This window comes from Cydia fagiglandana, chromosome 17 (genome assembly GCF_963556715.1).
Source record: "Cydia fagiglandana chromosome 17, ilCydFagi1.1, whole genome shotgun sequence".
Classification (NCBI taxonomy): Eukaryota; Metazoa; Arthropoda; class Insecta; order Lepidoptera; family Tortricidae; genus Cydia; species Cydia fagiglandana.
The window spans coordinates 18,029,161-18,046,223 of record NC_085948.1 but is presented as its reverse complement, the minus strand read 5'-3'; the positions used below and the strand labels follow the sequence as shown (position 1 = coordinate 18,046,223).

General features: G+C 36.6%; 1 protein-coding gene across 1 annotated transcript in view; it reads right to left on the bottom strand.

Moving 5' to 3' along the window:
- The window catches only part of LOC134672660 (uncharacterized), a 538,774-nt gene that overhangs the window by 490,541 nt on the left and 31,170 nt on the right, over positions 1-17,063 (bottom strand). The window contains exon 2 of the mRNA XM_063530618.1: positions 5,542-5,981. Within this exon, the coding sequence (XP_063386688.1) occupies positions 5,542-5,958 (417 nt within the window). The 5' untranslated portion in view covers positions 5,959-5,981. The remainder of the gene's footprint in view (positions 1-5,541; positions 5,982-17,063) is intronic.

Genomic DNA, 17,063 nt, shown 5'->3' with positions numbered 1-17,063 from the left:
CCTTATATTTTTAAATCACTCTGATAGATATACCTCAGCTTCTTCGACATCTGATTTTGAGACGAAAAAGAACTTGATCCCATGAATTTGAACAGTCAACTATTAATAACACAAGCACTTACTACAAAGAGTTTGCACCACTTCATTATCTCCTAGATAAATACGATTTCCTATAGAACTTCGATAAAGATTATTGGGCCGTTTACTTATGTTCGTAATTTAGCCATTTAACATGCAAATAAAGCTTGTTAACAAGTCAGGAGGCGTCGGTTATTCACTACACGGCTAAATTAAGAAACATTCGCAAGTGATTCACAATCCTTGTCAGGTAACAGTGCATTGTCGAATTTCTACCCTCATTAAATTTACAAATGAAATTATTGCCATGTCAAAAAAAATATTTGAACATAAAACACGTAAATAATATCCGTATGACCAATTACCGTCCCATTTTTATTAATTTATAACATAAAACATTTTGTATCGATAGTTGTAAAAAGTAGCATGTTAAAAAAATCATATTTCAAAAAATAGGCAAAATAACAAAACTTTTTTTTCTAAATCTAATTAACGAAGATATCAGCTATATTTGCTGACTACAATCAAATTTTTATTTTATCTTCCACATGGATTTTTTTAGAGTCAAACACGAGCATTTTTCGAATTTCTCAATTTTCACTTATATTTTTCTATTAGAAGTAATTGATCTAACACAATTATATTAATTTTACAAGATGAACACGGCAAGTACTTTATATTTCAGAAAAAAGTAATATTTGATATGCACCAGGATTGGCACAAGAACCAATTTAAAATTGCAATAATTGACCAATTAGGTGTACACTTCGGGTGGTCACCATTTTTTTTGTAGTTAATTCAGATAAATTTTGTCATACAGTATAATATCCACATTTCTTACCTAATCAAAAAAAGTAATAATTATTTCGTTACCTTTTATAGGAAAAAATTTAGGTCTGATTTTGTACAAGCATGAATTTGACCCCACTGCTAACTTCGAATGGGCAAAACTTGGAAATTGAAAGATAAAAAAAATAAACTGGTGGTGGTTCAGCACTTCTGCCACCATGAAATATATCCTCAATTTTTTTTATGCAAATCAAAAATCATGCGGCACACTTTTTAATTCAAATTTGTTGAAATCACATGGAATGACCCTATAATAATTTAATGCAGATTAAAAGATAACTAGTTAAAATGTTGTTATGACATGACAGACTAACTCAACATAAGTAAATATATCATTGTTGTATAAATGTATTCCGCTATAATAAGTATTTTGTATATTTTATTATCAATCTGCATGGCAGTGCGAAGTCACGTTCAGGTATAGTCTGTCCGTTTTTCTAAGATCAAGTACGCCATAGTAAATGTATGGCAAACTTGATCTTAGAAATCGGACTGGCTATACAGTCTGCAAAATTTACATGGGTACACGAATCGGGTCAAAAATATTTGAACAGGAGGAGTCACAATAAATCCCCACTTTCAGTTCAGAATATTTTATATGTATATAGCCGGTCAAGCAAGTTTGTCAGTAGAAAAAGGTGCAAAATTAAAATTTTGTATAGGACCACAGCCGTTCGCGCGCTTACATTTTCTAAATTTGCCGCTCTTATAATATTTTAAACATTCGCGTTTTGAACACATATTAGCTCACATTATACGAAACGAAACTGATTTACATCGGTAAATCAAGGTAATTGAATATAATTCGCGTTAGACCCGTCTATAATGTGAGTTAATATGTTTGCCGCTCTTTTCTACTGACGGAAATGGCTTGAGAGAGAACCTACATATATGTGACAGCAGAGGGTGGATTCAAATGATCAACATTTTCAGATAATATGTGTATTTGTTAAATTAATTCAGTGAAAGCATGATAGGAAAAAAATATCTACGTTAGGTTATATCTCATGAATAGAACATATTCTAGATATCTTGCCAGGCATCCACTCAATTTCATGTCTCTCTAACTGGACAGCTTTTTTCCATAGTTCTCTGCGAATAGCATCTTGTGGGAATCTGAATGGAAAGTAATGTAAAATGACAATACCAAATTTGATTATTAATTTGAAATTACTAGGTAGTTTTTTTATAGCTCGATCTCATGAAATAAAAAAGGAAAATACAAATCTGTAAGAAGGAATTTATTACTACATTTATAATTATATAGAAAATACCTAAACCAAACACAAGTTAATAAAATAGTCTACTTCATTTAGCATAACACCATCCCTATTATCCTCGCAATTTAAAAAGTCGTATGTTGTTATGAAAGTCGTATGCAGTTGTTACGTTTTAGCTTAGCACGGTAGTATTGAAAACAAATCGTCATGTTTTTTCCAAATTCTACTGAAGTTATCTGTTTACTACAAGTGAAAAGTGATTCCACTGTCCTTGGTATGAACTAAAATAACTTCTGCACCACTTCACGACACATGAATATATTTTTAATTACAAAAAAACGTTGTTTTTATAAATCAATTTAGCCATTTGTCACTGACTGTCATCTCGGTCGTACTGAGATTGCCAATCGAGCAGTTTGTAAGTACCGCCTATCGCGGGGTAGTTTGCGTTGGGTCATAATTGAGCGGACAGAATACTTCCATGTATAGCATTTCGCTGCAATTTACTATTATTTCTATTATTCTTTTAATTTTGTTTGTATACACTTGACGATCTTTTTGTGAATTTCTGCTATTTTTAAGGAAGAATAAAATGTAAATTTTCAATCAGAAATAAATATTATCTATCTATCTATCTATCTATATTTACTACCATAAATTTAGCGCTATATTTGTAGGTAAGTTTTATTTTCTGGCATTTTTGTAAGTATTTAAAGAGCACTGCAGCGTGAATTTTTGACGCTACGATGGAACACACAACTAAAATACAAGTGTATGTGTAGTATAAGTGCGTGCACTAAAAAAAATCCTTCCTTTGGCTTTGCCGTAGTCGGTCAAAAACCTCAAGAAATAGTTTTACACAAGTCTCCGCATTAGTGCCGGTAGGGAGTAATGAGGCTGCGTATAAGTGGCTTCCGGTTTTACGCGCCCAATGCTACCTATTACTTTGATGTTATTAGGGATGTGAAAAGTCGATAGTTTTAGTGTTCGCCTGGCATAGTCCGCATTTGGTAAAAACCTTGTCGGTACTACACATTTGTCAGACAAAAGAGAAAAGTTAACTGTTCTGTACACCTCGTGTAGATTTCATTCGATAGCGTGACGTGGCGTAGGCATTGGCGTTATGTCTCATTTTGCATGGGATTTTGAGTTTCCAAAACGTCCCGCTTGACGGGCTTTTCAAAATCCCATACAAAATGAGACTTAACGCAAACGCGTACGTCCGTCATGCTATCGGATGAAATTTACACTAGGGTTTCTGGCTATGTGTGCTAATATTGGGCCCCAATTAAGAGAAAAATACTGAAATATAATGAACATTACACAGCACTCACTGTCACTATGAGAGTAGCATCCACTTTTGAATGTATTTAAGAATCTCTCTCTTTCTATATCTATACTTGGCACCAGAATAATACTGAGCTCACATATTAGCTTTGAGACCGCTTCTTCAGTCAACAGCAGAGGTTAGGTACTAAGTCAGCGTGGTAGGTATGCAAAATTATCTGACTTGAACTTTATTATTAAGTGAGTAAGAGCGTCTGTCGATCATTTTATTAACTGCGTAGAGACACTACATCTATTGATTGTAACTTCACAGTGACAATTATAAGAAATTCAATATTATACATCGATAGCTCACAGCCCTTCCTTAGCGGATGGAAACCCTTAGCCCAGGCAAGGTAATGTGTATTTAGAAACCATCGGTTTCCTGACATTTTACGTCTACAGCTCCAGGGTAGTTAAATGCGTGTGCTGACCCCTTAAAACCTGTTCACTCCTTGTCAACCACGTAAAATGGCACCTATATATCGATATTTCTTAGCTCTTCCTTAGCAGGTGGAAAGCCCTTAGCCCAGTTGCGGCGCTCTCGAGTCGAGCGCCCTCCGCGCCGCGAATACAACTCACTTGCACACTCTTACACTACGCCTGCCTACTACACTGTGTAATTAGAAACCATCGGTTTCCTCATTTTTACGTCTGCAGCTTCAGGGGTGTTACATGCGCGTTGCTGACCTTTTAAAAACCTTTTCACTCCTTTTTTTAAGAACCCTGTACCTTAGTCCATCAATGATCAATTCTGGCTCATGTGGAACTCGAACCCACATCTTTGAACCAACGCATTACCTATTTTTCAATTTAAAAATTGTAATGTGGTACATTCCACAATAAAAAAAGGAAGGAAGGAAGGAAGAAAAATATTTTTGTTAAAAACGTATTGATATATTAACATTGTAACCCATCATTTCAAAATACAGGTCAGACTTAAGTTTCAATGTATACTTAGTATAATTCTGCTTCTACCCGCGACTCAATTTTCCCAAGCAATAATATTTAGGAATATTTAATCGCTTCCTATTTCTTAATATTTATCGACTAAGGTTGAAATTCTATTTTACATCAAATACAACCGTTGTTCCGTCTCACCATAGACTAGGAATCCTCTAGACCGAGTTTAGAGCAAATATTTCATTCAACCGATGATGCCAAAAATGCGGGGGTGCGCGAGACGAGGTGAGCGAAGTCCCGTGCCGTGATTGGTCCGTTCAAAGACACGGAGGTCACTCAAAGACACTTTCGACTCGAACATGGAGTAAAATTACCGTATGCGTGGCAGAGGGGGTAGCGCGGCTATGCTCAGTCTGGTGGATATCTTGTCTGTGCGTCTCACAGACATTGTTTAAAACTCCCATGTAGCCTTTTCTATTGGAATTTTTTATATAAATATTTCTGTGGGAGTTATACGGCGATCGCCGGCTTTGTGTCAATGGCACTTCGTGGGCTCTCCACACTGTACAACTGTTGTCCTCACACTTAACTAACCATCGGTGGACCTTATCCCGTTGTAATAAGGTCCACACATTGTCAGGATAATAATGTGGACGAGTAAGAGTTTGTGTTTATGTTGTAAACGTTCCAGAACGTTCCCTCTTATGGACATTTTGTTTGAATGGGGTAATAAGATTAAATAAAAATTGCGATGGAGTTTAACGTCGCTTGAAATTGTCACTGGTCTTGCGAGACTTTAACGAGAAGAGAATGTACTTAGTAATTATAGCTTTACAAACGTATACTTGCAGTTATTGCCTGCTAGAGAACTAATATTATAGCACAAAATGTAATAATTTTTGAACTCTCTACTATCAACCTCCAATGGTCTATGAATTTTACTGTACATACAAGAAAATTTGGCTGATGAATTAGTTATTAAAGTAGGAAAAAAATTGTTTTGAACGAATGTAATGAAGAGCAGCTTTGTATACATTGAAAATGGCTGATTTTTTATAGTTTTATTACGAGATATCAGTTGACAGTGTGAACTGAGGTTTATGTTTTCTGGACTAAGAATTCTTATAAATTATTTAGTATTTTAAAATATATACATAACACTCACCCGCTTGTTGTCCCGAAACTTCAGCCAGCCACTGATGACACTATTATCCACATCACTTTCCACCTCCTCCGCCCTCCTCACCGGCAGCGGCGACCCTCCCGGACTGTCCACCTCCCGTCTCCTCATAACCGGAGTACATTGCTGCGACAGCCTCCCCTCGTTCACGGCATCACTCCTCCGCCCAAGCACCGGGGTCCCGTGAGCCGAAATCCCCCCTAAAACGCGGCGAGATAGGAAAGGACTGCCTTCCCACATTGGTCTTTTCGCCGGGCTTTTACATTCAGAATGCATGCATAATGCATCGAAATTCGCCAGTTCCACAGACACTCTTGTCTGCAAGCCACTTGGGTGCGTGGTCAGAATCGTCTGCTTGGCTATACTGCACCCATGCCTGTGTACCTCTTCCCGTCTCTCCATGGCTCTTTAGCTCTCCATTCCATCTGAAACGAATAATTCAATTAAACAAAATGGCTCCTTTAATTGCACAATTAGAGTTCGGCGCCTACATTGGTTTAGATTGCTCTTGTATAAGGCCATCCTTTTGTGCGAACTAAATTGACTGTTTTAGAATTTAAGCAGGTTCGTTGTTAAGGAGGTCAGACACTGTGCTACAAGTAAGTGGCGAAGTTTCATACGTGCTTATTTTCAATTTAAATTCAAATATGTCGGTATAAGTACCGCTCCAGATAATTGGCAATGTGTAGAAAAAAAATGTAGTCTAATTTACCGCATTGTCGCGTGTAGCACAGTATCAAATTTCTACAGAGCACACCTCAATACTTATTGTACCTATGGGAGTAATATTGTCCTCAATCCCCATCTTGATGTTTTAAACATCAAAGGTACAAAACTCGAAGTACCCGATCAGATCGGAATCACATGAACATAGATGATATTTCCTTAAAACTTAGACCAAATTCGAAAATAAAAAAGAAACGTGTATTTACAAAAGCTTACAACTAAATACACAATTATATTCATCTGGCAAACCACAGAGTAGTTTGTTGGCAGACTAGGTCTATTAACGACTTAAATAAAAAAAAACACTTTTCCTGAAACCAGTAAGATCGTTATACGCCACTGCCATACATTACATTCTTGCTAAACCTTTTCAAAACCTTTCCCTTTCAAGCACTGCCGTAAACATTAAATTGCCGCACTCTGCCGCACAGTGCCGCACAGTGCTGAGCCTGCACAAAAGTGCCCCAATAACTTCCAAGGGGTCACAGATCGCCCGCCATTTGTTATGGGGGCTCGCGCCTTAATCTTTGCCAATGTCGACTTTAATAGGAATTTTGGCCGACAATTTTGTTCTTTAATGAAGTTGTGAAGTCTTCATAATTCTTGGGGCCATATTTTAAGACTCGTCCTGACGTGTTGATATTAGATGGGAAGCGAATTTGTTGGTCTCATTTACATTTATTCGAAACCAAAAGTTATATGCACTCAGCAGCAGAAGTTGCTAAGCGGACGAGGTGTTCAAAATTACCTAGACACGCTCTTATTCTCTTAACAATGAAGTCGCGTCAAGATCATTTCGATCACCTAGCCCGCATGTTCTGCTGCTGACTGTACCACTTAACTGAGACAAAGAAGGCATCAAGGTTAGTTATAATGGACTGCTTCAATGCTTGGCTGCAATTGTCTAATTAACATTAGGAATAATAAATACTTTTAAGTGATTTAATCGAAGGACTAGGATAACTTTTATTAGTAAAACATTTAATGCCGAAGACAAGTGGTGACCCTATCTATATTAACGTTACAAATGTTCAATTCATTATTGATATAACGGTCAATTCAAATGTTCAATTCGTGCATGGAAATATAACTGACAGTCATTCGATTGAATATATCTGGATTGGAGCGCATTCGCGTTAAAACAACTAAAACTGTTCGAACGCAATGCACTGGTAAAAGATTAACTTAGAATGAAATTGCAATTGAATTGATTATTGCTGAATGAAGTCCATGACATAGGGTAGCATCTAAGCGATGATCATTTATTAAGAGTTCTAACTGGCTTCATTTCCTGAATTATGCATAGGCTTAATGTCTGTAATCGGGTTTGATGTACCTATTTTGGAATATTTTATTAATATCGGTACAAAGAGAAATGCAAATTTGATTGCTGCATTCGGCGAAAATTAGATTTTAAATGAGTTGTAGGAATCTTTATTGTTGTATAAAACCCTTTATTAAGTATAATGGTATAATGAACTGGTATTATCTGCCTTAGGCAGGCGTGGCTCACTCCGCGATTTCGTGGCGTCGCTAATACAAGTACATGCGGCCCACACCAATTTTGGTGTCTACTTGTCTAGCCATAGTAATTGCCGCGCACCGCTACGGAACGGAGGCCTGCTCGCGCTTGCGCCACCTGGCGGTCATATCTATCGTAATAGACGCGTTTTGTTAGAGAGTGAACCTACTGTACCTAGTAATATTACTTATTCTGTGCTTTAGGCTAATGTTGCCTTCTGGTGCTAATCAACCGTGAACGAAAATTGGATGCAAAGCATCCCTATTTAGTTTTTAGTACGTACACCATTTACTTAAAACTGTTAAAGTCGTAGTACGTAGACTTTGACCACACTAACTTTGCACAAACTTGGCAGTCAGAATGCATACATGTCCCTATAAGTTCAATACTGAATTTGGAATGAAAACTTAGCGTGGTCCGCCTAAATTGTATACAGAGTGATCTGCGTTGTTTACTAAATGTATTTCTTTGAAACTACATTCAATGCGTATAAATAAAAAATCAAGGCGTAGTTTGGGATCCCATACATTATGTAAGCAATAATGTGGCAAGGTAATCCGTCTGTTTGTCAGTCACGGAATGGCCTCTTTGATATGATGATTACTTGAGAAAGATGTGGCATATACATTTACAATAAATGAAAAAAGTTTTTGTATAAAATACCTAAATAGGCAGAGGTTAACAACGTTTAGCGTCAGATGTTATATACAGGGTGACACAGAAGACGTAATACAAAACATGTTTTTCAAACTTACCTACCTACTGCTAATAATCCAAACTATGTTCCGTGTTGTTTAAATAATAGCAATCGTTGTACCATTGTTTTAATAATTTCCGTTATTTTTGACCCCATCATGGTTACCCTAACTACTTTGTGTAGAACAAAAAGGTTGAAAGTACTTTGTAGTAAACACTCACCTTGTTTATCATCAAGACTGATAATTTAAAAATAAATGACGCATCGTTGAAGTTACTTGTCATAACAAGAAAATATTGATTAATAAGTTTCATTTGGCGATTGGAAAAATTTAAAGATTGGTTAAGTAATAATGCCACCTCCTTATCCATTCACAAACATTCAACGATTACGTATGGTAGAATTTTATTTTACGTCGCGGAGTACGGTGCAGACGCAAGCTCTTTTTCACGAACTCTACCCAGAGTGTCCGATCCCCACACGGCAATTGATAAACGACTGTCTGCAAAATTTGAGGGACTATGGGCAATTCGGAGTTCCAATTCATGCCCAAGGCAGAGGCCGGCAACCAAGATACACAGAACAGTTTCGAACACGAGTACTTAGGTATTTTATCCGCAATCCTGAAGCAAGCACCCGAGAAGCAGCGGCACGATTCGGAACAACCCAAGTTTTTGTTTGGAGACTATTACAATCGGAAAAAATGCACCCTTTTCATTTTCAACGGGTGCAAGATATTGTTCTAGCAGATTATCCCAAAAGAACACGGTTTTGTAGGTGGCTGTTGCAAAACCTGAATCATAACATTTTGTGGTCAGACGAAGCTACATTTACAAGAATAGGTTTATTTAATACACACAATGAACATTGGTGGAGCGATGTCAATCCGCATGTGACACGAAGAGATTCCTTTCAAACCAGATTCTCACTTAATGTTTGGGCGGGTATCCTCAATAATTATGTAATAGGACCTTATTTTATTGAAGGTAACCTTAACGGAGAAAAATACGAAGACTTTTTGAGAAACGTTTTGCCAATGCTGATACAACACATACCAGTGGAAAATGTTCAAAATCTGTACTATCAACAAGACGGAGCTCCAGCTCATTTTTCTCTGCGGGTTCGAAGGTACCTTGACCAAGAGTTCCCCAGGCGTTGGATAGGGCGTAACGGTCCTGTAGAATGGCCACCTCGTAGTCCAGATCTAACGCCGCTGGATTTTTTTTTGTGGGGCGAAGTTAAAAGGCAAGTTTATAAACGCCAATCAAATACGGTCGCAGAACTCCGCCAAAAAATTGTACAAGCATTTGAAGTCGTAAAAGCCAACGAATTTGTACTTGGAAGAGTTCAGGGGAACATCCGACGTCGTGCAGAGCTTTGCGTTGTGGAAGGCGGTGGTCATTTTGAGCACCTGTTGAAATACGTTTAAATTTTAATAAAATACTGCATGCTTGTAAATAAATGATTTGATTTGATTTGTTTTATCAAATGTTTCACTTGTGTATTGATATCAGAAATTACTACTTGCGACTGACTACTTGACACACAGATTACGTTAGATAATGTGACAAGTACCTAAGTATAACTAACATCTCCTCCTTCTTCCTCGCGTTATCCCGGCATTTCGCCACGGCTCATGAGAGCCTGGGGTCCGCTTGACAACTAATCCCATGATTTGGCGTAGGCACTAGTTTTTACGAAAGCGACTGCCATCTGACCTTCCAACTCAGAGGGTAAACTAGGCCTTATTGAGATTAGTCCGGTTTCCTCACGATGTTTTCCTTCACCGAAAAGCGACTGGTAAATATCAAATGATATTTCGTACATAAGTTCCGAAAAATTCATTGGTACGAGCCGGGGTTTGAACCCGCGACCTCCAGATTGCAAGTCGCACGCTCTCACCGCTAGGCCACCAGCGCTTTTACACAACTAACATGACGTCACCAAACGTCCATAGGGTGACCAAACTTACAGGAAATTATTAAATTATTTTGTTAGAAAATTAGCAAAAGTTATTTAGATGAATTTTAATTAATGATGTAGTGAATAATGTTCGTTGTCATTAACCGAACCATAATTAGTTATTTTGTATTACGTCTTATGTGTCACCCTGTATACAGACACTGTCTACAAATTTATTTAGGACTCTCTCTTTTTGTGTCCAGATCAAAGTTATGTGTAGTACAAACTCACCGAAAAAGTTGAGAATCTCCAATTCTGTGATTTTCTACAGTTAAATGTTATCTGGCGTGCTGTATGATCTCATCTCCTTATTGCTATTGGCTGAACTCGGTTTCAGAAGGATTTTTTTAGTCTCTTGCCATATTAACTATGTTCCAAATCCTTGAACACTCTGGAAACTTGGTACCTTAATGGTAAAAACATGTACAAAGTATCCTAAAATTACACATGTGGCATACCAAACAATTCAAAAAAGAACCGTTTAACCGCTTACATTTAACCGCTTCTTTGTTACAAAAGATTCATTCTTCAAAAGCACTAAACGTCTATAAGAAAATTACGTGTCTGAAGTCCTTCTTAAACGTAAGTATGCCATCTTTGCTCCAAAAGGTAACATGTTTAATATAAAACGAGTATCTTAAGGTTGTTGTTGGTCGAAGAAAGGGTTATTTATTCAAGGGACATTACTTTAACGAGCGTCGTTACGTTTAAACTCGACTCAACCCTTTAAACGCTTCGTACATGTTATTTGATACTGGAATACTCGCTATTTGTACGAGAAATTACACTTTTTACATTACGCTGACGCATCTATTTAATGTTTCTAACATGTACACCGGTCAAATCTTACAATAAAAAAACAATGCGTGATGTAGTTCTGTACTTTTTGTATATTGTTTATAGTCCTTCGAGGAATGTGAGACTATGTTTTGCAAGCAAAAAAAAGTTGTGCTCCCTGCGTAATTTCCAAAAAACTGCAAAAATTTCGGAGTTTTTTCAGTTTTTGCACTTTTATTATAAAACTATGGTTTTTAGTCAAAACTTGCTATGTAATGTTAAAAGAACATTAAATTTAGAACAATTTAAGCCCATGTACAGCGCCGCATGTTAAATAGTTCATGAGATATGGAACTATAAAAAAAAGGTTTTTTTTCCTTAGAATGAAATTTTTAGTTTTTCCTATATTTCAGGACAAATATCAGGCAAAATATATAAATAACTAGAATCAATATTATACGACATTCTTGTCATGTTACAACATGTTATAATATAACTTATGTAGGTTCCTCGTCATAAATAACGCTTCTAACTTGACCTAACCGTGGGATAAAATTACTAGCGGCGCGATTCGGGAAATGAATTAGAGATTCACTAGATATGAAATAGTAAAGATATGTGACGTCCCACAGGTAAAGGTACCTTATGGCGGTTGGCGATTATTTACGCCGCTCCAATATTATGTGATATGCTACGTAAGCGCCAGCCGCCATAAGGTACCTTTTGATGTGGAACGTCACATATCTTGACTATTTCATATCTAGTGCATCTCTAATTAATTTCCCGAATCGCGCCGTAGGTACTTACTAAAATAGTTTTGTTGAATACCGTGAGTTCAAAGTATATTTCTAAATAAATTAATAAAAAACCTCCTAAATTTCATTTACTATGTACAAACTAAATTTTAGTTTTAACCACAGACATCGTCAATGTTTTAATTGCACGATAAAAGGTGAACTGTTAAAAAAACTTAAAATAACGTTGACATTATTGTTTATACGTGAATGTAAATGTTTGTAAAGTATTTATCAAGGGAGAACAAATAGTTAATTACGTTATTGTAGCAAATAAACTGGGAAATTATTTCACTCGCGCGATTAACGTTGTTTATCACGGTTTTAAAACGAGCCTCGTAAAGCTCGTGACACACTTACACTCTGCATTATTATGCCCTACTAAGCCGAATAGCGCTATTTAAAAAACAAATTATTTTGAAAATGGAATGAATACTCAGTTATAGAAACTAAAGTATAAGTTAGCAATAAAATTTATTTTGTGATAGCGCTATTTGACTCAGCAGGGCTTTTCATACACCAATGCCCAGTCAAAATGTTCCTTACGGACCATCATGTAGAATTCTTATAATAACAGTTTTGAATGATTTACGGTTAGTTTCACTAGACTTATACCGAAAAGTAAAAAAAAGGAGTAAAAGGTAATCACGGTTCATATCCCGATCGATATACGTCTAGTGAATTCTCATTCAATAAAATGGTCCATAGTAAACAAGAAGATAGAAGGGTCCAAAATCCAATCCTTGTGTTGTGTGTGATATTATTTATTAAACTTTATAAGAACTTTAAATTCAAGCAATATTGTCTGCTGTGTGAATTAAACCACATATCCTGTGCGAACGAATTCGCATTATTATCTCCTCTCGCATAAGTTGGTCCAGACCTTTAATATCCCATTCTACTCAATGCACTGATAGGATTAAGTCCATGCACTGTCAATGGAAATGGTGACGAATTTATTTTTATACCCATCATTCGCACATCAATTTAATTTGTTTTAAAAGCACAAAATTGTAACGACATATCTCTAGGGATATTTTTGGAAGGCAATTTGAAATGGGCATTTTAAATGTTTTATGAGGTTATTTTAAATGGAGGAGACAAATTGTTTCACTGGGTCCATTTATTACCCTCTTGCTGACATAACAAAGTTTAGTATTAAAGCGTTTAGTGTCATTGTCAGTGTTTTGGGGACGAGTATAAAATAAAACTTCGCTGCTCGTTGGGAGTAATCGTAATGGGTCTACGTTTTATCGTTAAGGATACCTACTTAACTTTTAACTAAACAAATAACTATTCTCTAGGTAGTGAACATTAGGACTAGTGTTTGGCCACCAGTGTTGCCAACTTGGCATAAATGATGCCAGATCTGGCATATTTTCACTCGCTTTGGCACCAAAATTTCCCATTTAGCATCTGGCATATTTTTTAGCATAATTTAGTCTAAGCCAAGTTTGCACCAACTTGGCAGCAACAATATGCGCCATCGCCTTATGTGGTTCATATTTTCATATGAATTTTGACTTTAGTGGACGGATGGACGTCGACGGACTATATAAAGTTGGTCAAGCAGGTCTTATCAGTAGAAGAAAGCGGCAAATTTGAAAAATGTATGCGTTATAAGTGTCTAATTTCAAGTGATATTTTAGCATTTTTTTAGCATAGGTATTTCAAAAAACTATGGCATAATTTTGGCATAATCTAGATATTAGTCTAGCATTGTTTCAAAATCCCAGTTGGCAACACTGTTGGCCACTGCAGGACACCATCGAGTGCACCGACTTTTGCCCGCAGGGTGTCGTGTTTCGGAGGTTCCGGGGCAAACTGCCGAATCCGACACAAGACCATACGATTCAACGGAGCCACGCCGTTTTGTCGCCTAAATAGTGTTTAGTTTTGTAAGATTATAAAAATGTATAGGTATATAAGGTATATAGGTAAGGTCCCCACGCTAGCCCAATCCGCATTGGGCTAGCGTGGGGACTATAGCCCAAGCCCTCTCGCGCATGAGAGGAGGCCTGTGCTCAGCAGTGGGACGTATATAGGCTGAAATGATGATGATGATGATGATGATATAAGGTATTTGTAATATGGACCTTGTTGTCTGATTTAAAATGTTGAATAAAATAAATAAATAACACATAATGTTAGGAACATTATTTATCATTAAATATAAATAACATTGTCTTAACTTTATCTACTAATAATTAAATAGTCGTACCTAAATTAATATTTTTAAACAAGAAATTAAGGATTAGTTAGTAGAAGTTAGAAAAAGAAGTTTTCTTCCATGAACTCTTGAGCGGAAAAGTATGCCTTCACCAATAAAAATTCTTGTAATTTTGATGAGAATGAATTTAGGTTTTCTATGTTTCTGATATTGTTGGACAGTTTATTGTCAATCTGGATAGCCCTGAAATAAGGGCCTTTTTCGTAGATGTCTTAAATTGGTTCAATTTTTTTTTAATAAGATGAATTTCCACCATCCCAAACGTAGCTATGAGTTGGTATAATTCCAGTGGCCGCTATCGGCTAATGAAATGAGGAGATAATTGAAAAGATAGCTCGGATTAACGGCCCGGTCCCATCTTAGTCGTTAGTGGTCGTCGAAGAAATACACTAATTATCAGATAAAGGAAGATATTTATTTGATGTTTTGTTTTCTGACGCAGAAAAAAACATAAGATTAATTATTCATTAATTGCATTATTGCCGTATAATTTATGGAACTTTTAATTCAACTAATTTTTATTTGATAATCGAAACTAAACATTCTATAGCTAGTAATATAAAATTTAATAAATATTTAGACTGATTAAGTCATTTTTACTAAACTGAATTAAAATTCAACCAATATTTTACATTTAATTAATTATTTTGTAAACGTTTATCGTTTTGCAGTACCTTTAAACAGTATTAATTTATCGCTGCACCGTGTTTTATTGTGAGAGAAGACAATAACGCTCAACATAGGTTATAATATCAAGATAAAAAAAAAATTTACCCCTTCACTTTGTCATATTTAAAAATAAAACACTGTAACACTACTACGCCTACTTCTAATTGTAACCACAGCCACGCGTTATACTCTGGGGCTCCGTCTCTCGGGACACAGAGTAATATGACGCGAGCCACGTGACCCGACCCGTAACAAACCAGCCTCCTAGACTAAGAGCCAACCCTATAAAACGGTAGTCCAGTTCAAGAGCAACAAAACCTCCCTATTGATATTAAACCTGCTGACGATCACTTTGAATATCTTTAAGCATCGTCTGGCACTTGTTTTTCCCCCAAAAGAAATTATTCGCATGTAATATTTGAATTTACCCTCAAAACAATTGAATTAATTACAAATAAAATAACCACCGAGACCATCACCACCAAACCTAGAATTCTACAACTTGTGGCATTGTCTAACCTCCATCGGTGCACAGCTACAACTGCAAGACTTTTCTGGCGCCCACCGATGAACAACTGCAAGATTTCTAGAACGACTGAGGCATATTATAGCAAACGAACTGTTTATTTACCAGTAGACCATTTTCCGGGGCAAGCTCTCGTATACGCTGTGCAGCTGTACAAACTAGTTACATACCGGGTGCTTCCTGTAACAGGAGCAATAAATTAAACTAAAGGCTGTACTCCTCAAACTGACCAACATTTGTTCAACAACTTTTAAAAATTATGAATCCTTTAGACTTCCTCTTTATCATACAAAATAAATATTGCCTTCAATGTACGCTGACATCAGTGTGTTTGACGTTGCTTGTCACGCTGTAAACATGACAAAATTTGCAATACATTGCGTCTTAGAATAAACTTTAAAGTGTAATAAAAATCAAACCATGAGTTATTTTCAAAAGTTGCTGAAGAAATGTTGGTCAGTTTGAAGCGTACAGCCTACAGTTTAATTTATTGCTCCTGTTACAGAAAACACACTGTATATGGCTGCTACGTAAGTTCGTAGGAACGAGGACACATTACCTGGCGATTCGTCAACCTTATTCCAAACACATAAAGGCTACCAATGGGCAGTTAAATATTATGCTGATGGTGGTTCAAGCCGAGGTTGAGAGCGCTTGAATTTGAAACGGGTTAGTTGTGGGGTCACAGCTAAACGTTTACTATTATAGGGATACACCACAAATACACAGGAATCTGAAACTTGATCGGATAACAAGATGGAAGCGGAAACGGTTACTTGACTAATTTAAGCATACCAAAATACAGTAAGTTCCTTTCCTTTAATGGCGTCAGTCAACATTATTATAAACTCGTAGGTATTTACAATAAAATTATCGTTTTTAAACCTTGCAAGTATGTATAATACAACAAATACCTGGTAGGTACAATTCCACTTATTGCTCTAGAATACCTACAGTTGCTATTGGTAGGTAAAAAACTCACAATGGCATTTGGCAACAAATTTTTCCCATTTTTCCTCTGACATAAAAAATTTCAGTGGCAGTATACCCTTTGGCGCATTGACACCAAGTTACTGACTTGGCCTTGTAAATTCGCAGCATCATAAAAAGCCAAATGGACCCGTTAAGTCCAAGTCGGCCATTGAATTGCTAATGAATAAATACTTAGTAACAAAACGTTACAAGTGCCATAAAACTTGTATGAAACTTACGCCGATCTTGACTAGCGACGGAAATATTTCCGCCATATTGGCAGTGACGTGAAGCGTTGGGAATCAAATGAGCCGATACAATCCGATATTGGTTTAGGACAGCTAGTGCCGGGATCAATGTTTCCGGGAAACACGTAATAAATATTATATATTTTTACCTGTTCTTTTTGTAGTTAATTGAAAATCAAGTACCCGTACCATGAGCCACTGACAGTGTCAACCCGCCAACGTCTACGTAATTTACTTTCTATACATCTCGCTCGCACTAATATGTCAGTACGAGCGAGATGCATGGAAAGTAAGTTTCGTTTACGCTAGCGTTTATGTCGGTGCCAAACTGGTGGTAGCCACAAAGTTCCAGGTTTAATACCTAAGTCTAATGACAGTAAAAAA